The sequence below is a fragment of the Squalius cephalus genome (assembly GCF_949319135.1).
Source record: "Squalius cephalus genome assembly, chromosome: 19".
Lineage (NCBI taxonomy): Eukaryota > Metazoa > Chordata > Actinopteri > Cypriniformes > Leuciscidae > Squalius > Squalius cephalus.
The window spans coordinates 1343758-1371476 of NC_137140.1; the positions used below are offsets into that span (position 1 = coordinate 1343758).

Here is a 27719-nt window from a genome sequence, read left to right on the forward strand (position 1 = left end):
TTTCCTGCATTTTCACATGTTTTTAGCAAAAACAAACACGTGCACATTTTAGTCGAGATTTATTTCCAACTAAATCTGAACTTACAGGAAGACAGTTGTATTGCAAAGACAGGATTGAGACGGGTTTCAGAGTTTGTTTCCGACAGCTGAAACCAAATCAAAGTGACATGACTAAGCGTTTACTCACAATACATGTGTAAAGCTCATGCAGACGTGTAGCGCAAGAGAAAACGGTAACACTCTAAAATAAAGTTCATTAGTTAACATTAGTTAATAATGAACAATACTTCTACAGCATTTATTAATCTTAGTTCGTATTAATTTCAACATTTACTAATACGTTATTAAAATCAAAGGTTGTATTTGTGAACATTAGTTCAACAAAGAAAGAACAGCTGGATTTATATTAACTAACATTAAGATTAATAAATACTGTAACAAAGTTATTGCTCATTGTTAGTTCATGTTAGTTAATACATTAAATCGTGAACTTTATTGTAAAGTGTTACCAATAAAACACATAAAGACAAACTATAGTAATTCCAATAAAAAAACAACTTCGCCCAGCTAACAAAACACAGTCTAAGAACGTTTTGCTAACGTTCCCATTAAGTTATGAAAAGTTCTCCGAACGTTCAAAACATTCCGTTTCTTCTTGGTTACGGAATGTTACATTTTATTGGAACGTTCCTTTTGAATGTTTGTCTGAACGTTCTAAAATAAGTTCTAAGTAACATTATTTTGATGTTGAGGTTTTACAGACATTATTAGGGGTGTGTTTCCCAAAAGCATCGTTAGCCAACTATGGTCGCAAGTTTCATCGTTATCAGCAGTTCAACGAGTCTGTGTTTCCCGAAACCATCGTTCCAACGAACATTCGCGAACCGCATCGCAGAGTTGTGTGTGTGTGAAGGACATATCTCCTGTGATTAGAATAAGAGTTTCTAGTTTGCATGACATGTGGACTCAATAAATCCTGATCTTGAGCAAAAATAACCAAGCTGACATTCAGAGCAATCTGGCTTTAATTTAGAACACATACAAATGTCATTTACGTCTTTTAGTTCGTCAAGAGATTTAAAGTGTAGTTTCTGAAGAGTGCGCATGTGTGAACGAGCTCTAGTGCGTAAGAACGAGTCTATGATTGAATCTGGAAATAAAGCAAAATAACTGAGAAAAATGAGAAATAGTCCTCAGATGCCATGTTCATCATTTACAGCAAAACATCTCGCATTAATTCGATCTGAAACAGATTCATTAACAGTTTATTACTCCAACACATGCTGACATCATTAACCAACGCGTTTGAACGACCAATTTGCGATAATACGCTTTCGGGAAACAGTCGAGACGAGCTAGTGGATTTCATCAACGATGCATCGAACTACAGTAGTCCAGTCATTTTATGAAAAAAGATTGAACAAATTGCAACAGAAGCAAGCTCAACTGATTTTGTATCCTCAATATGTCCTGAGAAAGGAAAAAAAAATCCCAGAAGAATCCCATTAGGGGAAAGTTTAGAAAAAGACCCAAATATAGCCTATTCATACGCCTATTACTTCTTTTTCTTACGTGAATAGGGAAACATTTTTAACCTTTAGATATCACCATGAAAATTACTGAGTTGATTACTTACATCAAGACAATTGAATTCAAAGTGAATCCCCAGAAACAGTCCCACAGACCCAGCCCCAAACCCCATCTCTGCAATAATAATTAATAAAGGCTGGTTTCTAAAGTACTTCTTCCTGCCTCTATGTATTAATGCTCATGGGTAGCCTAAATTGGTTCCATTCAGACCTTAACATTAAGTATTTTACAGTACTGTTATGTGTCAACAAGATTCAACAAGACATTTTCTCCCGGCTATACCCAATGTTTAGATCTGTTGTGGTATTTATGCAAATTAGCACATACGTAATTAGATAGATGTTAACAAACAATTTCAAAAAACTTGTAATACATTTTTTTGTTTGTCTTGATGTAAGTAATAAACTCACTAATTTTCATGGTAATATCTAAAGGTTAAAAATTTTACCCTATTCACGTGAGAAAAATAATGAATAGGCGTATGATGAATATGGCTATATTTGAGTCTTTTTCTAATCTTTCCCCTATAGGGATTCTTCTGGGCTTTTTTTTTTCCTTACTCAGGACATAATGAGAATACAAAATCAGGTGAGTTTGCTTCTGTTGCAATTTGTTCAAGGTTGACCCCCATTTTGGCTTAAAATGACTGGACTAGAAGCAGCGAGTTACAGCGCTGTGGGAAACACACACTCCTGACGCATAATCTTAAATCACCGTGTTCCCAGACAGCAATATAGTGTCGGCCCAGATCCGGCCCACATCTGGGACTCCGCATGTACCGGATCTGTGTCGCCGTCTGGGTTTGACCAACGAGCGGTCAGATGTTTAAGCAGTTACACGGCAAGTTCAACTTTTCCAATTCAATAAATACCTATTTATGTAATTGAGTTTAAAAAGTCTTGAAGAAAACAATGAATGACTAACTCTAGTCGACTACAACTAGTCTAATGCAACTGGCCACAGAGTCAACATGCACCAATGCTATATTTTCTAAATGTCATAATCATTTGTTAACAAACAAGTATTCATTACTTCAATGAGCTCATTGTTTCTGCATTAAATTATTACATTGTTTAAATTAATACATTTTTCGCTAACTGTGATTTTGTATTTGTACATTTCTGAAATACATAACTTATACAGTTCCCTCTGATATCAGATCACTATAAATTGTAATGTGGACTCATGCATTTTCTGTAAAGCTGCTTTGAAACGATGTGTATTGTGAATTTAATTTAATTAAATAACGCTAAACAAACGTTCTATTAATGTTACCGGAAGAATGTTTTTTCGTAGCTTTGAGAGAACGTTCTGAGACGTCCTGTTAGCTGGGAACTTTTCATTAAGACTTCCCTTTCATCCTGACCCAGACATCAACAGTGTCGGCCCACATCCGGCCCGCGTGGAATACACATGTACCGGATCGGGCCGACACTGTTGATGTCTGGGGATCTGAAAATGATGGGTTTCAGTAGATGACAGCAGATGTGTTTCACACGCACAGGCTTTATCAGGTAGTTCTTGATCTCAGTGAGAAATAAACAACAACAACAACAACAGCAGCAGCAGCAGAATACAAACACGACAACAAAACGAACGATTAATTTGGCTGGCTTGATGTTTTGCCCTATGTCATCTACTAAAAATTTCACTCGGTAAAAAAAATAATAATTCACATTACATCAATTCTCACAAATCGTAAAACACTTGTTTTCAATGTTTTCATCAACGTCATGCAGTTATTATGTTTGCTCGCGCACATCTGCGCTCTTTGTTTTGCATTTCAGTTTAAACCAATGTAGAAAATATTTAAGATAATACTTTTAAGGGGAACACCAAACAAAAATGGTATAGTAGGCAAAAAAATATGTCTTTCCAACCTGTCAAATGGATTGATATTGTATGTTGTTCACCACTACAAACTAGTGTTTTTGTTTTTGTTTTTGCAACAGAAATATCATAAAGCAATCACAGCCAAACTCTGAGAAATACTCTAAAACATCATGAATAAACGTCCATAATTTTCAATTAATGTTCGTCAAAGCAGCCGACCTTCAGCCACATAAAAAATAAGTTTGGCACAACTGTGCTAAAGTACTAAAATTAAATAAAAAATATTGATGTTTGTTCATCAACTTAAAAAATATATATTTCTGAATACTAGGAATCCTGATAAATTAAGAACAATTAATTAAAAACAACAGTCTACAAGTCAATTTATAAACACATGCAATATCTGAGACACGTTCAGTGTCATAAACCTCGAAAACCTGCACGTAGCCTACTGAACATTAAGTAAATCAGGATTTAAATAACAAAACATCTAATTTGTACGATCTCGAACACACATTCATAAGTTCATCATCCACTCTCATAAATGTCCCAGTTCTCACTGTTTGCTTGTTCACAGAAATTATATTGATGAATTCCTCACAAGAATGAAGATCCCAGATATTCTCCTTTTTTTTCTTTTCTTTGTTTTTTTTTTTTTTTTTTTTTTTGCTTCATATATTGCTTTAGAGAGATTTGTGGGAAGCCCTCGTGTTTCTTCCCGAGCCGGAAGTGGATTCAAGCTTTCGATCCACTCGTTTATCGGTGAATTGCGCGGTATTTCACAGTTTCAGTGCATCGTTTCTTTGCAGATTGTTTCTAAACATGCGCATCTCTGTTAGGAATGTTAGTGGAGCGACCGGAGAATCAAACAGACACCGAACACAAACTAAGGGTTCATTTACACGACAACAATTTACTAAAAAATGTAGCGTTTTTCTCGTACATACGACAACGTTGTCAAAACGATCCCCGTTCACACGGATCCGTGAAAACGACTAACTTTTAGTTAAAAACAGAGTCGTGTAAACAGCCCCTTAATTTGTCTTCTTTTTTTGCGTTTAAAGATGCGCTCACGTTTATCGTTGTTCAGCGAATTTTCGCGGGCGAAATGCAGTCATTTCAAAAGGAATCAACGTCGTCGGGAATTTTGCGCGAGGGCGAACGATTTCGCTCATTGTCAAGTTTGTGACGTGATTTCGGCGTGTTAACGAACAGAAAGATGCTTGGTTTGAAAGAGACTTCTGTGCGAGCAGTTTCTGACGATAAACAACTGACATTTTCGCCCATTCAATTTTGCTGAATTAACGCTTATGTGACTGGAAGCCCATTTACATCACTTAAGGAAAAAAATCTTTTGTAAATCATAATTAACATAAAATGCCAAACTTACATACCAAGTCATAATTATGACACTACTTGAAATTATGACCTAAACAGTAGAAATTCTGACTTAAAAAGTCATCATTGTAACATAAATCGAAATGATGACCAAGTCAAAATTATGACAAAGTCATAATGACATAATCCATCATTTTACCTTTTTATCTCATAATTATGAGTTAGTCATAATTATAATAGTCATAATTATGACTTTGTATGTCATAATTTTGACTATTATGACATAAAAAGGCATAATTATGACATACTAATTCATAAGTATGACATAAAAAATCGAAATTATGACATTCTAAGTAATAATTGACCAAGTGGAAATTCTGAAATAAAAAGTCAAAATTAAGACTTAAAAAGTCATTATTATGAGTTAAAATTCAGACATAAAAGGACAAAATTATGACAGCAAGTCAAAAAATATGACATAAAGACCTGGTTTCACAGACAGGGCTTAGATTAAGCCAGGATTAGGCGTAAATTCAATTAGGACATTTAAATTGCTAAACTTGCCCTAGGAAAAAAAAAACATTTCTGATGTGCATCTTGAGATGAAACAGTGGCACTGACATATTTTAATATATGCTTTCAGTTAAAACAGATCAAACATGCATTTTAGTCTGAGACTAGACTTAAACCTCGTCTGTGAAACCAGAGGTAAAGGTCGCAATCATGACTTAAAAATCATAATTATGATGTCATCATCTTGACTTTTTAATTCATAATCTCAACCTTTTTAATATCATAATTCTGATTAGTCATAATTATAACTGTAATCATTTTTACTTTAATCTCATAATTATGACTTAGTACATAATAAATTTGATTTTTTATGTCATAATTATGAATCAGTACATCATTATTATGTCTTTTAATCTTACAATTAATAGGGATGCACCCATATGAAAATTTGAAAGCCGATAACCGATATATTGGCCGATAAATCTAAATCCAAATTTGTATATAATTGTTGAGCCTGATTACAAAAACAGAAGTCTCATCATGTCCCAATCACACAATTCTAATAATGTTGTGATTGTGAAATATGAGTGATTCTAATCCAATTCAAACCCATCATGTTGAACAGTGGCATCTGAAGTGTCTCAGCTGAAGGAAATAATACATTATTTATCAGCTTTAAAATCTCAGCCAAATTTTCTTATCAGGCCGATATTGATAACAATAAAAATTAACATATATCGGCCGACACATCCCTAATCATTGATTCACAAAAGCACGATTTTTTAATTGTGGCGTAAACGGGCTTCCATATACTAGCGCTCTATTGTACACACGTCTCCGCTTCATTGGTGTGCGAGTGTGTTGCGTATGCGAATGCTTGTGCATCACACACAGATCTCGATGGGCGTGGTGACGAGGATCCGGCTGCTCGGCGGACTGTCTCGGGCCGCGCGCTCGAAGCTGTTAGTGGACGAGACGGAGCTGTTCGTGGACACCGATGTGAAGAGGTGAGCCGATCCCGACTCCACACCGATGCTCTTGGAAGCCTTCGGAGACAAGCTCTGCTTCTTCATGCGGTCCGCGAGCAGCTCCTCCTCCTCGGATGAAGAGTTCTGCGCCGACTGATGATGGTTCTCGCCGCTTTTCCCGTCCAGCATCCAACGGTGCCCGAAATGCGCGAATACTTCCTTAACGGAGCATCGGCGTTCCTGCTCCAACGCCAGGAGCTTTCTGAACATGCGAAGGGCTTCGTCTGTGAAACGACGCCACTGAGACGGAACCGAATTTGTTCGCCGTCTCTGCCAGCGCACGAACTCCTCGTAGAAGGAGTCGGGAGGCATGGCCTTTTCCCACGGGAAGTTCCCGGTGAGCATGCAGAAGAGCAGCACTCCGAAGGCCCACACGTCTGTGCTGTAGTCCACGCTGAAGCCCTCGTGCTTCGACGAGTCGCAGAGCTCCGGCGCCGTGTACGGGATGGTGCCGCTCACGCGCTTCACCGGAGAACCGGAACGCCGAGTCATGCCGAAGTCCGAGAGCTTGACTTTACGACACTCCTTGTCGAAGATTAGGATGTTCTCGGGCTTGATGTCTCTGTGCACCAGCTTCTTGGAGTGGAGGTAGTCCAGAGCGATGGCCACCTGATGGACACACCGCTTCGCCACCGGCTCCGGCAGACCCACCTGTGCACACACACATTCAGTTCACGTTTATTTGTATAGCGCTTTTCACAATACACATCATTACAAAGCAGCTTTACAGAAAATACACGAGTCCATATTAGTGGTGCACGATATAATATCGGCCGATATGGTCATTTTTTTACACATCGGTATCGTTCCGATGTCAAAATATGGCTGATGTGAACAGGCCGATATTTGACGTGTGAAGTTGAAGACGAAGTTAACGTGCCTGAGAGAAATACACATTTCATACAGATGACATAAGCAGAGAACAGTCTGTTTTCTTTCGTTTTGAATTGTTCTGTTTAAAAATTGACATTTCAAGCTTTCTATATATGTCTCAGGTCTGTGAGGCAGGTAGGTTTCGGTTCATTTATGAGACGCGCTCCAGGTTCACGCGCCGTCGCCTACGTGTCCTGATTAAATATTTTCTACTATATTAAATCCAGGCAATTGGTTGATGAAACACTGATCAAAATTAAGATACAATTAATACAAAACGAAATTAAATTTAAAGACAGGCTTTGTGCTTTCTGTTTGAGGTCTCTGTGAAAGTTTTAAAGCAGTCTTTTAGTGCCGCTTTCAGAGCGGTCGCGTCCGTAACGGAGAACTGGCCCGTCCATAACATTAACGCAGTCCAGTGCGACTTATGTTTTTTTCCTCTTCATGACACATTTTTGACTGATCATTTTTTGACTCGTAGATATTTGAATATATTGCTTGATATTTGATACCCGTTCGAATTTGATTTTTCTCAAAAGTGACAGCACGTGTGATTTGTGGATTACTGATAAGCGCGAGTGGAGAAACAGGCGTTTATTTATTCATTTTCAGTGTTGAGAAACGTAGCCTTCATGTGTTATTGTGTTAATAATAGCTAAAGTAGCCTACCTAATTATGTTACATATTTATTTTGTATGAAAACTAGCGCGTTCATTACTTATGGATTCAAAAGTAGGCTACCGTTGTATCAGTGCTGCGCGAGCTCTCTCTCACAAACATGGACGCGCGCACACAGAGAGAGAAGATAATTGTAAAATGAAAAATTGACGGGCTAAGTTTAAATTTTTTTCTTGCTTGTTTTTTTTTTCTGTCAAAATGTCAGAAAGCATTTTGTATTATCCATCCGTGTTTTTAAAATTCGTTAAATGACGGACGTTTTACTGTTAACACAGCCCATATGTCGGATTCGTCTTATAGCCTACTTGTTATTTTTTTTAGAATAAGTGATTCGTTATGCTATTATTGGACTCCTGTCTATTCATTGTCAACTGTTTTCTATAAATATGTTTGTATTGGCTAACATTTATTCAGCTAATGCGTGTCCTGTTTAAAATGTGCAATGTTCAAATCCAAAGACAGCACGTCACAAGAAGCCCTTTTCCCTGTGGGATTTTTTAGTATCATATTTGGATATTGGAATAATAAATTAAGTAGCCTAGCTTAATTGTACACAATGTTCCTGTTTTTTTTTTTTTACTGTTTTCTAAGGGTTTCTTAATTTTAGACAAGTTGACCAGCACACATTATATGCAATGCAATATAATGCATGTGTGTCGTATGTGTGACATATTTTGCACACAGGTAAAAATGCCCAATATCAGTCATTTCTAAAGTAAAAAAAAATGGAAAATAGCTCTTTATTTGATAATCATTAAAATTTGTTTTCTATACAGAGATATCGACATCGGTAAATATCGGTATCGGCCATAACAGCAATATTAATATCGGTTATCGGTATAGGCCACAATTTTCACATCGGTGCATCACTAGTCCATATTACAATTTACAGTGATCTATTATCAGAGGGAACTGTGTAAGTTATGTATTTCAGAAATGTACATATACAAAATCACAGTTAGCGAAATTTTTTTTAATTTAAACAATGTAATAATTTAAGGCAGAAACATTGAGCTCATTGAAGTAATGAATACTTGTTTGTTAACAAAGAAGCAATAATCAGAGTAATAATCAATAATGGGAGTGATTCGTTGCTGGGATTCCATTACCACAACCTATCTTTATTTTATTTTATTTTATTACACCCTATTTTAGAGTTTTCTATATTCCCCTGGACACGGGCTAATAATCGGGGGCTCGTCCGGGATCAAACAACAAAGGGGCTTTGTACACCTGGCGTTCTCTCAGATCCGGAGTGCACGTCACCGAAAGCAACAGATATGAGCTGCGTTTTATTGATCATCAGCTAAAATTTGAAAATCAAAGACTGCAATAAGAGAGAGCGGCAACAGCCCTGGTAAGATCATTTCGTTTCTCTACTTTTAATGATGATGATTGTGTGTTAAGCGTCTGCGACTTACTTTCACTTTGATTTGCGATAGTTTGCACGTTGGCTTGATGAATAGATGCTCAGCTTCTCATCTGCGGTGATGCGTGTTCCAGTAGCGTCGTCATATAACATGACGTCTGGCTATAACATGACATATAGCCTATAACTCGCTCTCACACGTTTATTTTTTTTAGCATTTTTGGGAGGAGTACAATTTCCATATGTGGTTTCAACAACCAGATGCATTTACACTTGTCCAGTTTGGTCTGGAATGCGGCCCAGATCTCCTCCTGAAGTGGTTTGAGCGATCGGATTCAAATCCGTCTCGAATGCGTTCGGAGGGCATTTACACCTGGTCTCTTCACGATCGGATAGCTATCCCATCTGAGAAAACGCATGAAGTGGCCAGGTGTAAACAGCCCCAATAAAGGAGAGAAAAAGAACAGAGCAACAGAAAAGATACACGAACGCAGGTCGTAACACACCGACACAACAAGGATCATCACCGTCATTAATTTAATATTCAACAATATTATTGATCTGTCTGCATTGACACCATTATATGAGAGCTGAACTAAATTAAATTAATAACTTTTTTACAACAGAAATGAATCATCACTGAACTTACTTAAGCTGGACTGTGACGCTATTTTCTTCTAGAAACAAACTTTGTTGCGTTATTTTCCTGTTATCTCTGTAAAGCTGCTTTGAAACACTGTGTTGTAAATGACAGGACAGATGCAGCTTCTGCTCTTGTGTTCGCAGTGTCATTTTATTGGTATCAGTCTATAGTATTCTGATTAATTGAAGTAATTGGTTAAATTGAAGTATTTGACTTACAAAGACAACAGGCGCGTTTCCATTACAGATTTGCGCAAAACTTTTGCGATTTTTTCTAAATATCGATAAAAAAACTATTGCGAAATGACGGCGTTTCCATTAACCGATGTTATGCGACTAAAACGTAATTTTTTCCTCTCGCGATAAGTCATTCCAAAAATCATGGCAACGGACGTATTATTAATGGAAGGAAACGTTGCCGTGTTATCCAAGCATTAATGGCAAGGAAAGACCCTTATACTTGTGAGCAGCTCATATGAGGTGTTTCTGGGTGTTTCTCCCTCAGATCTGCTTCCAGGTCTTGATTGTGGCATTTATTTGAGGTTTAGAATCCATTATTCCTGTAATTATTTTGTCTTATATGAGTTTAATAAAGAACTCTGTCTCGTATTCTGTCCAAACACACCGTGTCATCTACGTCAGGTGACCTGTAAATGCGCAAAAACTGTTTCCATTGCAGTTTTGCGAAATATTCCTTTTTCGAATTGCCTGAAAAACCCCCTCATGCGAGCGGAAAACCTTTTTTTGCGATAAATGGGAGTTTTTGCGAAATTGACGTGTTTCCATTGGGTGTATTTTAAATTCGCAATTTCAATTTGCGCAATTTGAAGGGTAATGGAAACGCAGCTACTGACACATTTAAGGTAATTGCTAGGGCTGCACGATATGAGGAAAAGCTGCGATGTGCGATATTGTTTAATATTGCGATGACGATATGACTTGCGATATTCAAATGTGAATGTTAGCTATAGCTAACAACAATTCCTGATTTTTTTTTTTTTTTTTTTAAATAGACATTGTAAAATAGAATATACTGTTCCCATGTCTTAGTGCTTTAATAGGTTATTTGCGTGATAGGTCAAACGTTTATTACCCTCCTGGTTCAGATTACGCGATTTAGCGTGAGTGAGTGAGCGAGGGACAGTGAGTGTGTGTGTGTGTGTGTGTGCGTGCGTGTGTGTGTGCGTGCGCGCGCGAGTGAGTGAGTGATACGCGATTTAGCGCGAGTGAGTGAGCGAGGGACAGTGAGTGTGTGTGTGTGTGTGTGTGTGTGCGTGCGCGCGCGAGTGAGTGAGTGAGTGAGCGAGGGACAGTGATAGTGTGTGTGTGCGCGAGTGTGTGTGTGTGTGTGTGTGTGTGTGTGTGTGTGCGAGTGAATGTTTGCGAGTGAATGTGTGCGTGTGACGGCACGCGATGACTGGTCGGAAAGCAACGTGTAGTCTGACATGTTTCTTGTCCACGACACGACAAGATTTTAGGAGTCAAAATCGTGTAATCTGACACCGTGACTATCGTAACAGACACAAAAATCTTGTAATCTGAACCAGGTGTTATTCATCGTGTCAGGCTGTCTGTTGCGATGTGTTCATCGCGCGAGTTCATATCGCGATGACGATGAAAATTCGATGTATCGTTCAGCCCTAGTAATTGCCCATACAAAGGTCAGAAAAGCCCCTGGAAATCCCTGGAAAATCCCCTGATTTAGTGAGAACTGCTGCTTTATTGATTGTTATTGACTCTGATTACCTGTGGAGGAATGATATCGAACAGGTCTCCAGACGGCGCGTATTCCTGCGCAAAAACATAGTACTCCTCGGTTTCAAACGCAATGCCAAAAATGTTGATGACGAAGGGACATGGAGAAAGATAGAGGGAGATGCTGTACTCTCTCAGGAAACTCTTCAGCTTGGTCGTCTTCTTCTTCAGGAACTTCAGAGCCATCTTGGCTCCTGTAGATTGAGGAGAGAAAGACATGCCAATTAAAGCTTTGTTGGTTTATGGCAGTCGTGCTCAGATTACTGCTCCTGCTATAAACCTTACAGCACAAAGAACACAAATGCTTTTACAATTAGGACTGAAAACAATGAACTACTTTACAAAGCACATTAATATTCAATGACAAAAATAAATTTCATCGGACATCATTCCTGAATATTTCATCAAGTTGGTTTGGAACGGTGTTATTTTATAATAATATTGTGGGTTAGATTTTATTGTTGTATTTTCTGTTTTTATTTTAAGTTGACTAATTTTGTTGTGTGTGTTTGTCATTTTAGTTTTTTCTATATTTTTGACTATATCCTACAGTCACTACTTTTGTTTCCGACTGAATCAGTGTTTTGAATGAATTGGTTGAGTAAATGATTCAATGAATCAGTCAATTGTTTATTTCCTAAATGAATCAATATTTTTGAATGATCTTAAATTGAATGATTCAAATGACTCATTTTCTGAATGAAAACGTGTTTTCTACACGGATTGGTTGAATGAATGATTCAGTGACTTCATCTGTCGCCACCTACTGGAGTAATGATGTTTATTAAGTTGCTTTAAGATGTTTATTAATGCTTTCCTGCAGCTCAAACAGTGGAGCGCTTGCAACGGGTTCGATTCCCAGGGAAAGCAAGAACTGATAAGAATGTAAATGTGTACCTTGAAATGCAATGCAAGTCGTTTTTGGCTTCTGCCAAATGCATAAATGTAAATTATGTTATATTTTTATTTTATTTCTTTTAGTACATTTGATATTATTTCAGTTAACGTCCCCCTGTGGTCAATAATGTTATCCCTTAAAACATCTTTTATCACCGAAATTACATATTTAAATGTTTTTTCCTTGAAAATAATTTCTTCATGCCTTAAAATATCTTGAATGTAACACGAGACCATCTTGCCTCATTTAGTATGCGCGGTTCTATGAATATGCGAATGAGCCCCGCCTCCACTCACTCACTCAGCTCAGAGATCCACTGGTTGACGATCACACGTTGATCTGATTGGTTACAAGGTAGTTTGTGACGTCAGAAACACCAGCGATTTCAAAGCGTGTTTTTGAGACTGTCTTTGGTTCACTGCAGTTTTAAGGAGGAAATACTCAGCAATGCTGTCGACTTATGAATTTACACATGCTTTGTCTTAAAGCAGATTAAAAACACCACATAGACACATAAACAATATTAAAACCTGGATTTTCACCACAGGGGGACTTATTTGAAGTATTGAAAGCAGTTGACGATAACCCTGGTTTGGACTGTGCTGTACCTCTGATCTTATGGATGACGAGGTCCACCTTCCCATAAGTCCCCTTGCCGAGCTCTCGTATGACTTCATAGTATTTATTGACCTCGACCTTCTCCAGGTTTTGAGCGGCGAAGATCTGCAGCTCCTCGAGGATATCGACGGACACACGAGGGACGACGGGAGAAGAGCTCATTCTGACGGGGGAACAGCTGACAACAACCTGCGACACAAACAACAAGCAAACGCATGTCAGTGTGAGGCCGAGGACTGAGACACACTCGAGGACTGAGACACACTCGAGGACTGAAACACACTCGCGGACTGAGACACACTCGCGGACTGAGACACACTCGAGGACTGAGACACACTCGCGGACTGAGACACACTCGCGATGGTTTCACGCTGTCGAATGTCATTATCCTGCAGAGAAGAGACAGGGATTTCACTTCCCCTGATCTAACCTGCTAATCTCACCACTGCTTCATGTCTCAGGAGTCGAGCTCTGAGCTTATGCAATATTATAATCGTCTGGTACTTACTGGGTCTGTCTTGATTATTTATAATTTCGTTAAATTTTAACGAAGAGATCGGCCTGACCTGCTTTTGTAGAAGATGGTCAAATAAGTTCAAATAAGTTTTGAAATTGAAAAAATTAGCTCTAGAAGTTCTCAGATATAAACAAGGTACATTTAAAGAGCTTTTTAATGTCACCTTGTATGAAATTTAAGACCAAACCTGTGATGGAAATACACATTATATTACATACACTCACCTAAAGGATTATTAGGAACACCTGTTCAATTTCTCATTAATGCAATTATCTAATCAACCAATCACATGGCAGTTGCTTCAATGCATTTAGGGGTGTGGTCCTGGTCAAGACAATCTCCTGAACTCCAAACTGAATGTCAGAATGGGAAAGAAAGGTGATTTAAGCAGTTTTGAGCGTGGCATGGTTGTTGGTGCCAGACGGGCCGGTCTGAGTATTTCACAATCTGCTCAGTTACTGGGATTTTCACGCACAACCATTTCTAGGGTTTACAAAGAATGGTGTGAAAAGGGAAAAACATCCAGTATGCGGCAGTCCTGTGGGCGAAAATGCCTTGTTGATGCGAGAGGTCAGAGGAGAATGGGCCGACTGATTCAAGCTGATAGAAGAGCAACTTTGACTGAAATAACCACTCGTTACAACCGAGGTATGCAGCAAAGCATTTGTGAAGCCACAACACGCACAACCTTGAGGCGGATGGGCTACAACAGCAGAAGACCCCACCGGGTACCACTCATCTCCACTACAAATAGGAAAAAGAGGCTACAATTTGCACGAGCTCACCAAAATTGGACAGTTGAAGACTGGAAAAATGTTGCCTGGTCTGATGAGTCTCGGTTTCTGTTGAGACATTCAGATGGTAGAGTCAGAATTTGGCGTAAACAGAATGAGAACATGGATCCATCATGCCTTGTTACCACTGTGCAGGCTGGTGGTGGTGGTGTAATGGTGTGGGGGATGTTTTCTTGGCACACTTTAGGCCCCTTAGTGCCAACTGGGCATCGTTTAAATGCCACGGCCTACCTGAGCATTGTTTCTGACCATGTCCATCCCTTTATGACCACCATGTACCCATCCTCTGATGGCTACTTCCAGCAGGATAATGCACCATGTCACAAAGCTTGAATCATTTCAAATTGGTTTCTTGAACATGACAATGAGTTCACTGTACTAAAATGGCCCCCACAGTCACCAGATCTCAACCCAATAGAGCATCTTTGGGATGTGGTGGAACGGGAGCTTCGTGCCCTGGATGTGCATCCCACAAATCTCCATCAACTGCAAGATGCTATCCTATCAATATGGGCCAACATTTCTAAAGAATGCTTTCAGCACCTTGTTGAATCAATGCCACGTAGAATTAAGGCAGTTCTGAAGGCGAAAGGGGGTCAAACACAGTATTAGTATGCTGTTCCTAATAATCCTTTAGGTGAGTGTATACGTATATGTAATATATCATGTTTACTGTAAAAAGAAAACAAAATATCATCGCTGTCATAAATGCTATTTATTATTATGATGTACAGTGAACTTTTCATATCAGCAGATAATATCCCATACAAAAAGATCCCACAAAAGCACGGCATCACTGAGATTTTTGGTTGTGTAAACCGTTTATTCTGAAGAAATATTTTCATCAGTCTATAAGCTTTTATATACTTAAATCTGCATATTTTAGATTTTTACCCTAGGCCGTTCTTTACCTTTATACAGGCCTTATTATTTAACCTTATTAAATGTAGCTATGCATCATCTTTCATGTCATATTCATACATATAATAAATTAATTCAATATGCACTATAGGGCTGTTGTCAACTATATTAAATAATGTACTCTGCAAAATTACATCTACAATAAATAATGTTATGAGATTATTATTTTTAAATACATTTTTGAATATACAAATAAGAAATGTTGGAAAAATGCATACTTTTAAACAAGAACTAAACTACGCCAGTAGGTGGCGGCAGGTCAATTACTGAGTGAATCATTGAGTCATTCATTCAACCGATTCGTTTGAAACGCTAAATCATTCAGTAACGAAACAAGACACCGCTGCTGCTTTGAGATACGTAATAGTCTGATCTTTGTTTGGAACTATTTTTGTTGGTAAAACAGAACAAAAAGTCAATATTTTAAGTAATTTAATATTAACTACTTGTTTATTGAACTAAATATTATGAGTTATGAGTAATTGATGAGTAATGAGTAACTTACATTTTATACTAAATATAGCCAGTTACTTTGTCTATTTGTGGTGTTTTCAACAAATTGGTTGAATGAATGATTCAATGACTCGCTCATTTGTTTTATTCCCAGATCAATCAGTGTTTTTGAACAAATCAGTTGAATAAATGATTCAATGACCGAATAAATCAGTCTTTGGAATGAATTGGTAGAGAGAATGATTCGGTGACTCTGTCACTTTTTTATTCCTGAATGAATCAGTGTTTTTGAACAAATCAGTTGAATAAATGATTCAATGACTCAATGACTAAATAAACCAGTCTTTTGATTGAATTGGTTGAGAGAATGACTTGATGACTCAGTCACTTGATTCATTCCGGAATGAATCAGTGTTTTTGAACAAATCAGTTGAATGAATTGATGTGTTCGCTGTACAGACCGATGTTTGCAGCATGACATTAAAGCACCGCGAGAGCGATTCGAAAGCATAAGGAGCTGTTGTATTTTTTTTTATTTTAATAGACAAAGATTACCACCAAATGTGGCCTTTATTGTTAATCTTTGTTTGATTATTTGGAAATACCATATACATTTAAAAAAATGGGCTAAAGGAAAACCCAACTTTTTGTTATCTCAGATAGATGTGAAAAATTATAGCTTATTGAGTTACTACTTATGTTGAAAAATAGTAAAGCAAAACGCACTAGGTCTCTATGTGAAGCTTTTATGATATTTATATGATGATCTCAAACCTGATCCTTTTTCTGTTTATATTATTTTTTTGTAGTATTGTATTATTATTTTTTAAATCATACAGTATATTTTCTTTTACTATTTGTTGTCTATCTATATATGTTAAAAAATTGTATACTATGTGTTTGACTATATGTTTATTATTTGTAATGTGATTGACATAGCCCCTCCCAGGTACTTTCATGTCATACACTGATCAAGTCGAACACACCTAACAATTTAATGATTCAATCACTTGCTTTTGAATTAATCAGTTGAGTGACTGTTTCAATGACTCACTCATGTTATTCTCCATGTTAATCAGAGTGTTTGTCCTAACCAGCCGCGACGGCGACACGCGACGACTCTGTTGTAGAAACGGTTTCTTTTTTTCTGCGACGTCGCGCTGGAACAACAAACACAAAGTGTCTCAATGATAATCTCAGGGACTGTTTATGTGCTTTATTTAATGTTAAAAGCGTCTAATGTGACTTTGAATATCATTCAGTGCTCCAGCTTTGTGGCTGTAAAAGCAACAGTGGATAATTCACCTCAGATCTTCAAATTAAACAAATGGAAACAAGAACGTCCAATGTGAACAAACAAGTGTATTCTTTGACAAAGATTGTTTTAGTAACTCAGCCTATGTATTTGAATAATGTTTAAATGGTGTAATATTTGTGAATTTGATTATGTAGCGACTTATCCATGTGCCGTCAAGATTACTCTCTGGTGCCGTGAGACTCCGCCCACACACAGTTCTGATTGGCTGACTTCGCCCACACGCTATTCTGATTGGCTGACTCCGCCCACACGCTGTTCTGATTGGCTGACTCCGCCCACACGCTGTTCTGATTGGCTGACTCCACCCACACGCTGTTCTGATTGGCTGACTCCGCCCATACGCTGTTCTGATTGGCTGACTCCACCCACACGCTGTTCTGATTGGCTGACTCCGCCCATACGCTGTTCTGATTGGCTGTGTGTTTTGATTGATTTTGACACATCTCGCAGTTGCGTCGCGTCTAGTGTGGACAGACACATTATTTGTCTCTGGAATCTTATCGCATCGTGTCTGGTTAGGACAATGTGTAATGATGTAACCTGCAGAAAGAGTCACTGAGACTCAGCACTAACACACACACACACACACACACACACACTGACAGTCTGTCACAACAAACACAGACAAGCAGAATAATCCAATCTGTGAAAAATCCCAGTGCTTATATCAGCGCGCTTGAAACCACTCAGCCAATCAGAGCTAACCTAATCAGCCTCAAGTCATTGGCCGATAATGTCAAAATAGTTCAATTACTCCTAATTACTTAGTCTGTCTTATATATCGGCTGGGTCGATCAAGAGTTCTAATCTTATTATTAAATTAGAAAACAGTAATACATAACGTGAGAGTCGCAGCTCTCAGAAGCAGAAATGTAAAAGGTCATTGGTTTCTGCCAGAGCGTCAGAAGTTAAACAGCCGTGATGGAAGTCATGTGACATTTACTCCTATAGCACTAAAAGCAGCTTCACAGTAATAAACAGGAAAATAACAGAAATAATGATGCAAAAAATCCATCCAAGTAGACCAGCTTTCTTCTGATCTCACACATGCATTATACCACACATGTCACGACACACAACTTCAGCATGCACACAATGTTCTGACTAACGCGAGTGCAACCCTCACCAACGCAGCGCGGAGGACCTGAGGTGTTCTGGGAGTGTGCCAGGGCACTGGGAGATGTGGGATGAGATAACTCTCTCCTCAACAAACTCCATGACTTCAGGAGTCACTTCAGCAGTGCAGGATGAGTTACAGCACAATTAAAATTCCCACTAATAGCCATTATTAAACTGACTTCAGTGCGGTCTGACACACTCACACCAGGACTTCACAGAGAGCGCAGGATACGCCGGGAATAAAGCCGGCTGGTGCAGAGAATGACTCACTGGGTCAAAGCCGCTCGAGGCGGAGAGATGCAAATCAAGACTTCAGATGCATTATGGTCCGTCTAACGCTTTTCTTTAATATTAACATTTTTATCAGGCTCCTATGTATAGGTTTCTACCCAAGCATTTCTGAGTCGGGATGCAGTGAGTCTGAAGTGAAAGCATTTGATGAGCATTCACTCAATATTATCATCTCATTTTTGACACAGGTCTTCATATCTAGATCATTTCGACAGACTTTACGCACACACTCTGGCACTGTCTCGTGAGTACACACAACCATTTAACATCATCCAACAGTCACGGCTCATTTATTCCCGAGCGAAAGCTATTTTGTCATTCTGTTATGGAAGCCGCAGCCGGGAAACGCAGACGAGAGGGAAGAAAGGAGAAGGAGAGAGAAACACGGAGCTTTAATTCCACACTTGTGTTCCTCACCAACCCTGAAACACTTTCTGTACTCGTTTACTAATGAAGTCACATGACAGAGGGGGGGTTTTGATGGATGGGTAAAAAGCGACGATCCAAGGCCTTTATGTCAATCAGAGTCGCTCGGGTATATTTGTGCATTTATATGCATATTATATTATGGGTCAAAATTATCAAATTTGCTTTTATGCCAAAAATCATTAGGATATTCAGTAAAGATCATGTTCCTTGAAGATATTTTGTAGATTTCCTACCGTAAATATATAAAACATGTATTTGTGTGAGTGAATGCTGCACAATCGCCAACATAAATGAACAACTTTAAAGGAGATTTTCTCAATGTTTAGATTTTTTGGCACCCTCAGATTCCAGATTTTCAATAGTCGTATCTCAACCAAATATTGTCCTATCATAACAAACCATACGTCAATGGAAAGCTTATTTATTCAGCTTTCATATGATATATACATGTCAAGTTAAAAAAATTGACCCATGTGACTGGTTTTGTGGTCCAGGGTCACATATATCAAAAGAAAGAACAGACCCTCTTCTTTTCAACAAATAAACCTGTTTAATTGTAACAAATTGTAACATTTAGTGAAATATGGACGTTTCACAGTTCCACAAGTTCTCAGAAGCAGAGATCGTCACAGTTGTGTCAGAGAATGTCTAATAAGGGGAGAACTTCCACTCTCAGTGAACTTCCGGCTTCTGAACTGGCTGCAGTTCCACTCTGGCTCCACATGAGGGCGCTCACAGGACGAGTGCAGTTCCACTCTGGCTCCACATGAGGGCGCTCACAGGACGAGTGCAGTTCCACTCTGGCTCCACATGAGGGCGCTCACAGGACGAGTGCAGTTCCACTCTGGCTCCACATGAGGGCGCTCACAGGACGAGTGCAGAATGAATGGAGGTCTATGGCGCTATACCCCAAAATCCACTTTTCTCAGGATATAATTTTTTGTCTAGTAATTTGAATGTTGTATTCGAAAGGAGATGCAAAGAAATTACACATTGCTGGATGTTAGATTTTTTAGAGTCACTTATTTGCTTTAAAAAGTCTTTTAAAATGTCAATGATGTCATACACATCGTACGACCAGAGATACTGCTTTACGGCGATCCTTCAGTCACTTTGGTGCTTTCAGCTCTGCACTTTCTTTTCTCTCGAGGCATTGACAACACAGCACACACGTGCTAGAAGAGTTTTTGTTTTGTTGTTTTAAAAGACCTTGCCGAAAATACACACACACACACACACAATGCCATCAAGCGGTATCTCTGGTCGTAATCAGTCCTTCACTGACCAATCAGCGTTCATTAGCAGAATGATAGTGTGTTATGGGCAACAACAACTCAACCTGTAAGAAATCGAAAGGACATAAGTACTCGTTCATTCAACTTTCGACCTATAACCCATGTTGAACTTGCAAAACCTACAATCAAATCTGAGATTTCTCAACGGCAATCGGGTGAAAGAGACACATTTAGCCGTCTAGCTCCATAGACTCCCATTCATTCTGCACTCATGGGCGATCGCCCCCAGTGGAGCTCTGGTGGAACTACAACCAACATTCGCTACAATAGGACTCAATAGGGAGTGGCCAGGCTCTCCGTAGACGGGCTCTGGTTGTGTGTAATTTGAGGAAACGGAAACTACGACATGTATAAACAGATTTAATTCGTCTTTTATTCACAGATTAACATTGATCAGCGAATATAAACAGAAGTTGAACACGAGAATAAACCTCGTGAACATGCTTGAGCTTTCGTTTACCACAGCTGATTATTCACATATAAACATTCACATCATGTTTATATGTGAATAAAAGCCTAAATTCAATCTGTTCATCATATAAAGCGATCCGAGTCTCTTTGGACTAAACCACTAAATATGGATTCGTTTTATGATCTCTTTAGGAACTTTTTGATGCGTTAAGTTTCAGATGCGGAGGGACAAAATACTCTCAGATTTCATTAAAAAACTCTTCATTTGTGTTCCGAAGATGAACGAAAGTCTTACGGGTGTTGAACGACACAAGGGTTAGTAATTAATGACAGAATTTACATTTTTGGGAAAACTATCCCTTAAACTAGTTTTCTGTAATTTAATGGCAAAAATAAAAACACAAATTATAGTGTTACAAATGTACATTACACTTAAAAAATAAATAAAAATAAAATTACAATGTTAACTGTGAAAACGGTCCATTGCTCTGTTTCTGAAATCCCGACCAGCAACACTGACTCAACCAATGGTGTGCGTTTGGGGGCGGGGCTACCAGTTTGAACAACCAATGAGAAACGAGTGGGAGACAAAGTTTGAACTTCATGATGCTAACTGAACTGAAATTGTGCACTTAAGAAAATAAAACAAATGCAGTTTTTTTAATGCTCTATTATAAGACGTGCAACAGACACTCAAAGCTTCACAAGCTCTTCAAAGGCAACATTTTTCATGATTAAGCTTTTCAATTTCCCAAGTCAGTACAATCACATAAGACACGCTTGCAAAAGTCCCTTACAGAAACACACTGCGGTAGTACCATGGTATAATGACAGTATCGGAAGGTAATACTGTGATACATGGAGTCAAAGCAAAGTGTATTCAGACACCTTCAACATTTCTCACATTATCACAGTTTATTCGCTATAGTTTAGAGAATGGTGATTAAAATATGAGCAGAACTCAGTTGATATCTGACTGGTTTTGTCCGTCCTTCTGTTAGACTGTCTCACACATGAATTATGTTGAATATCTGTCAGCTGTTAAATTTAACTACACAATTAGATAATACCAGTTTAGCTCAACCAATCACCAAGCAATGCTTCATTGTGTTCAGTCTGTGTGTAAAAAGAGCATTAGCAATTGACCTTTCGCCGGCCCCGCCCCCCTTAGTTACTGTTGCTACGTCCGACAAACAAATGGTCAAACACGACCGAACACGACCAGCGCGACAGATTGCCATGACGGAAAAAGGTATACCCGTGCGTGTCAGTGACCTTTTTGGAGCAATACCTCCGCGATATCCTCCAGATCGAGGCAAAAGGGGTTACAGAGTGCAGTGGAGGGATATATTAAAATATAAAAATACGCAATGAAGGAGACACAACTACTATCTACGTCTCTATCGAGGCTAATGCTTACCGGTGTCCACACATCATTTGTGATAAAGAACGAGGAATCAAGTGTTTAAAAGCATTGAAAGACACTTACTGTTGTGTTTTTGTGTGAAAGAAAAAACTGTCTCTGAAAATAAAAGTGCTGTCAGCAATAATTTCTTATGTGTGTTTTTTCGCATAACACTATGACTAAAATTTTAAATGCTGCAACACATGGGAGTTATATTCCCGATGCTGTAGTTTATTTGATCAGTCACTATATCTTTAATCAAGCTTAATTTGACTTTTCAACTACAATTAGGCAGGTGAACTGAAAGCTTTTACAATCTTTTAGCTATAACTTAGGCCTATATCATGACAAAAGTATGTGGTGCATTTTCTTCCAAAAATGATTTTCTTTCTCAAATTCATGCTTCAAGTTGACAAGCACAATAAACGAAATCACACAATAACTGTTTAACCAGACATAGCCTTAATTTGCATCTAAATAACTTTCATTGATTGTCTTTCATAATGCACTTAGTGCTACCATAATATTTATTAGTGAGGCAACGGATCATAAAACTCGCGGTTCAGACAATATTATGTTTTTTGAGTTACAGATAGGATAGTTTTTCAGATCACAAAAAAAACAAAAAAAAACTTTAAGTATATCGATACCACAGCCAGCAGACGTATTTATGCTTCGTAATGTTCGACACATTTAACTGGGAGTGGGGCCGTCCACACTGTTTGTGTTTTCGGCTTTGGGAATGGAAAGAACACAACTCCTCCAGACAATCTCTCGGGGTATTTAGTGTCCGATTTACAAACGCCATGGGCGCACGCTTCACCATCTTGCTAATGTTTGTCGGACCTGCTCACATAGTAACGGCTGCTATGATGTGTGATTGGACAATGGCCGTTTTGGGGGAGGGGCCGGCGAAAGGTCAATTAAAGAAAACACACTTCAGCAGAACATGATCAGCTCAAAGTGTCCCAATCATTTCTGGTCCCAAATTTGTATATATTTTACACTGTATGAAGAATTATTGGGTATAATATGTCAGTTTATTCTGCTCTCCTCACTTACAGAAATGAACTATAGCGTCCTGCACACACTAATAAAACAATATCAAAAATTATATCTGGTGTCTGAATTATTTTGGGTTTGACTGTGCTACTTTATTATTATATTCATTAACATGTTACTCCAAGGCACTTCAAAGAATATAACTGGAAATATAATCTACAGTATTGTCCAAATATTGATGTTAGTTTATAATAAAAAACTGATGAAGAATGAACATGCACATGCATCTCTGCTGGGATAATACTGTTTACATGGCGAATGAGGGAAGGAACAGGAGGTCGTGTGGAGAAACGGTATTATGATGAACTGAGACTCCCTCAGTGTGTGTTAAAGCCACAGGAGTGTGAAAGCAGAGCCAGACACACGATAAAGACATCGCACATGATTGCATTCAGTCTGACCGTTCGCAAAGACCCGCCCCCTTTAGTTACTGTTGCTATGTCCGACAAGCCACGCCTCTCTCACTCACACACACCATGTTCTCACCTATGGTTCTCACGCAGTGAAACACACATCGCGGAGCAGAGAGGACACTGACAACACACTGACACAGAGGACAAGGTTACTTTTGATATTAAACAAAGTCTCAACTTTCAAATTTGGTCATTTTTTAAAGAAATGTAAACCATAAATAGCGTTTTGTGTCTCTTTAATGTGTCTGACAGATCGATCAGTTAAAGCTGCTCGTGAACCGATCATCTCTTCCTTCTAGTTCATTTATAGCATCAAATAAACATGAATGAACATCAGAAGGAATGTTGTTTTAACCGCGGAAAGACGTCAGTACACTCAAGTTCAAATCCACCGATGTTAATCTACTAACTCTCCTGACCGCTGTGTCGGACAAAAATGGCGGATTATGATTGGTCAGATCGCCTGTCAATCAAACTCCCTGCGAAGGGTCAGTCCCAAAAGTGTGGGATCTACGTGTGGGAGCAAAGAAGCGCTGTTGTCCAGTGTGATCGTGCAAATCGCTCTGTGTATCTGATACGGGTCTAACGATCCCCTAATGACCCCTAATGATCCCCAATAACCATATTATTGCGATACACCATCAAAATTTAAATGTGGTTTAACATTGGGTGTAAATAAATGAATAGTTATAAAACGGATAGTTCCGGTCCTTGATTCTGATCGGTTGAGCCCATAGACTGTAAAAAATATGGACAAAGCGTCTGTGACGTCACCCATTGACATTCTGAAGAACGGGTTTGAAGCCGTTTATGGCGGTTTATGGGGGGTATGGGCGGCGCCATCTTGGGAAATCCTAACCCCGCCCACCTTCTGACACAGCGCGCGTCACTCAGCTCACTGTGCTACTCCGGTCATCTTTGTGTATATTTTAGACAACGAAATATGTTATAAAACACCATACTAACTCTTTTCGTTTTCATTTAAAGAAATCTTAAACATTATAGCCACACAAATGTGGTTCAGGCAACGCGTATTGATTATATTCACTGCACATAAGGTTTGCCTATTTATAAAAAAACAAAATATAAAACACAAACCTGCCTCTTTTCGTTTTAAATATAATATAAAAATATTAAACATTTTAATATGGTCCAGGCAATATGTGCATTTGTACTAAACAACAGATTTTGCAGTAAACAACATTATAGATCATCTTCGTTGTATTAAAATTTAAAATGACAAAACTCAACCCAGTCTCTTTTTGTTAAATTTCAGTTTTATCAATATTAGCCATTATAAAAGTATAAGTAAAAGGTATAAGAAGCTATACAAATAAAGCAAACAATTCAGTCAAACATACAAAGTCAGCGCTCTGTCTAGTAGTCTAACCATACAACGGTAAAGTTAAATAGCTTATAAAGTTATGAAACTTCCCCTCAGCCAAAACGATTGGCCAGGGAACAAGTTAGATTCACAAAACCAAAAATCGCCCGTTAGATATACACAAGACGAATTATACCTCATGTTTAACCACTACAGAGACGCCAGGGTCAGCGGCGAACGACTAGCCGAGGAAAAGCTGTTGCAGGCGGGGTACATGCGCCGAGCGCCCGGTCATCATCGCTGGAAATCACAACTGGATCAAATTTTCATAAATCTTTAAATAAACCACAGATTTGAGCTTTAAACAACTACATTCTCGACTGAAAAACTCTTAAAACTACATTTCATGATACAGAAACAGTAGTATTATATTTCAAATGTGTTAAAAAATGGCGCTTCTTATGTTGTCATTCTCCAGTTGGCGCAGCCTAAGCTGTCAATCAAGCTGTCAATCAAAGTTAACCACGCCCTTATTTGTCATACATTTTATATCTAAATACTATCTAAACTAACGAGTTAGAAAAAAATTCACTACCCTCGCCGTTGTCAGGCACTCGGAACCTATCGAAAAATACAATAAAAGTCCATGGGACCAACCTGTAAAAACATGAATTTATGCTGTGAAAACGGACATTTTAACATGGGGGCTATGGAGATTTGCTCCCTTTTGGGACCTTCCCCTAGCGGATTTTCGATGTATTGCAGTTTTTCGCACTTCCGGGTAGGCTTCATTTTTCAGATGAGAATGTTGCCCCTTGGTTGAGCCGCGTTCGAAGCCGTAACACACACCTGTGACCGCATTACATTAGTGTTACTGCGCAACTGCCGTTTGTTACTCTTTGTTGCTGCATGTGTTGCTTGGCAACCTCTGTGGAACTACATTGCTTGGCGGAGGAATAAATGTGTTGTAACGTTATATTTTTTTGTTGCTGGTGTTTATTTTATGAACAAAATAAATATTAAAATTAATAAGCCCCTTGAAGCCGTGTTTTACAGAGAATTAGAACAGCTGAGTGGGTTTTACTCCGCGTCGAGTCTAACAACTGTTCTAAACTCACTGTAAATCACGACTTCAAGGGGGACATTGCTTTAGTTTAGGAGTAAAAGCAATAAAAGTCCTTTATTTTGGACTTGGTGCTGGAAACCAAATGCAGAGGACAATAGTGACACAAGAATAACAATATTCATGATTCTGAAGCTGAAAATACAGAATTATTTCAGACGATTCTGCTTTATCTCTGTCACTGACTAGATATATTTAATAACGAAGGCCACTTTTTACTGGTAACATCAGACATTTGGCATTATCAGATACCAGATACCACAAATATTCCCCCATTGCATTATTATACATTATATTCAACATCATATATAGTAATTTAATGTAACGAAAACCCTGTAAACTTTTTTAACACAGTAATTTTAATTTTGGGTGAACGATACGATACATATTGATACATTTTTGTATTGCGATATATTGTTACACTGTATCTGAAAACGCATGTGAAGAACTGATTGCGTGTGTGTGTGTGTGTGTGTGAGGCGTTCAGCAGCAGTGAGTGTAAATTGCACTGATGTTCAGCATCAGCATCTGAACCGAACTCTCATTCCCCGAGTCGATCCGCTCATTTCTCATCCGCTCTCTGACAGCATCCATTTACCGGTGTTGAGTTCTGGGTGACCTGCGGATACCTGCACACTCATCCTATCCGCACTGAGAACAACACACACACACACACACACACACACACACACACACACACACTGCTGCCTGCAGTCTGCAGCCTCTCTCTCTCTCTCTCTCTCAAACACACACACACACTCGCTCTTCTTAAAGGGGGAATACGTTTACATGCTGAACAGGACAAAAGGAATTTCATCCATGCATATCCAGAACAAATAAAAAAAATTAAGTACAGATTTTATATATTATTATTTTATTTTTTTTTTGTTAGTTGGATAATACTTTTTTATTAAAAAATATGTTTTTTCTATTATGGTTATTATTATTTATTTATATTAATTATACTGCAAAAACATTTTTTTATTATTATTATAATTTATTATATATTATTAGAATGTATTATTATTATTCATCCAATTGGCTCAACAAAGTGAATAAAAATAATAGTGGTATTATTATTATTGCTCATACTCATTCTATCAGTGCTTATTAATGAATAAAAAAATTATAGTAATAACACCATTATTATTAATTTCGCTAATTTCCTAGCAGCATAAGGACATGATGCTGCAGTGATGCTTAAGGTCGTCTGGCAGCGGTTATTATTATCATTCATATTCATGTTCCCCCATCATTCCAGAGCAGGACAGTCATTATAATCGAGCATCAGTGGATCGGCTGCTGCAATGCAATAATACTGTTGACATCAAGCGGGATGGACTCACCAAACCATGAAATCCGTCCAAAACACCAGCGCTTCTGCTTCTATCCAGGAATATAATAATAATGTGAGTGTGTTCTCATGGTCCAGCGTCGTGTGTCTCTTTTATCCGCATTTGTGTTGGAGAATCAGACGACATTCACCCGGCGAGGATCAACTGATACTGAGGGGAAAAAATCACAGCTTCCGAGCGGCGCTGATGAAACCCCGCCCACCGCGAGAGACAGCCAATAGCAGCGCAGGACACTCCTCGCGTCACCTGACTAAACCGCGCCCACCACAAGAGCCGGCCAATAGCAGCGCAGGACGCTCCTCGCGTCACCTGATACACTCCGCCTACTGTGCGCATCAGCCAATCACAGCAGAA

At 38.6% G+C, this 27719-nt stretch overlaps 1 protein-coding gene across 1 annotated transcript; it reads right to left on the minus strand.

Moving 5' to 3' along the window:
- Positions 1-4091: 4091 nt before the first annotated feature.
- bsk146 (brain specific kinase 146) lies at positions 4092-27517 on the minus strand. The gene is made up of 4 exons (XM_079852015.1): positions 27357-27517; positions 13126-13324; positions 11611-11813; positions 4092-6953 (listed from the first exon to the last, which is right to left on the minus strand). The coding sequence occupies exons 2-4, from the start codon at positions 13295-13297 to the stop codon at positions 6159-6161; spliced, it is 1170 nt and encodes a 389-aa protein (XP_079708141.1). The 5' UTR covers positions 13298-13324; positions 27357-27517; the 3' UTR covers positions 4092-6158.
- Between the last annotated feature and the right edge of the window lie 202 nt (positions 27518-27719).

Coding starts and splice junctions, on each gene's coding strand:
- bsk146 (XM_079852015.1), bottom strand. CDS start 13,297: ATGAGCTCTTCTCCCGTCGTCCCTCGTGTGTCCGTCGATATCCTCGAG. Junction 11,814..13,125: donor CGTCATCCATAAGATCAGAG/GTACAGCACAGT, acceptor CTCAATCTACAG/GAGCCAAGATGGCTCTGAAG. Junction 6,954..11,610: donor TCGATATCATTCCTCCACAG/GTAATCAGAGTC, acceptor GTGTGTGCACAG/GTGGGTCTGCCGGAGCCGGT.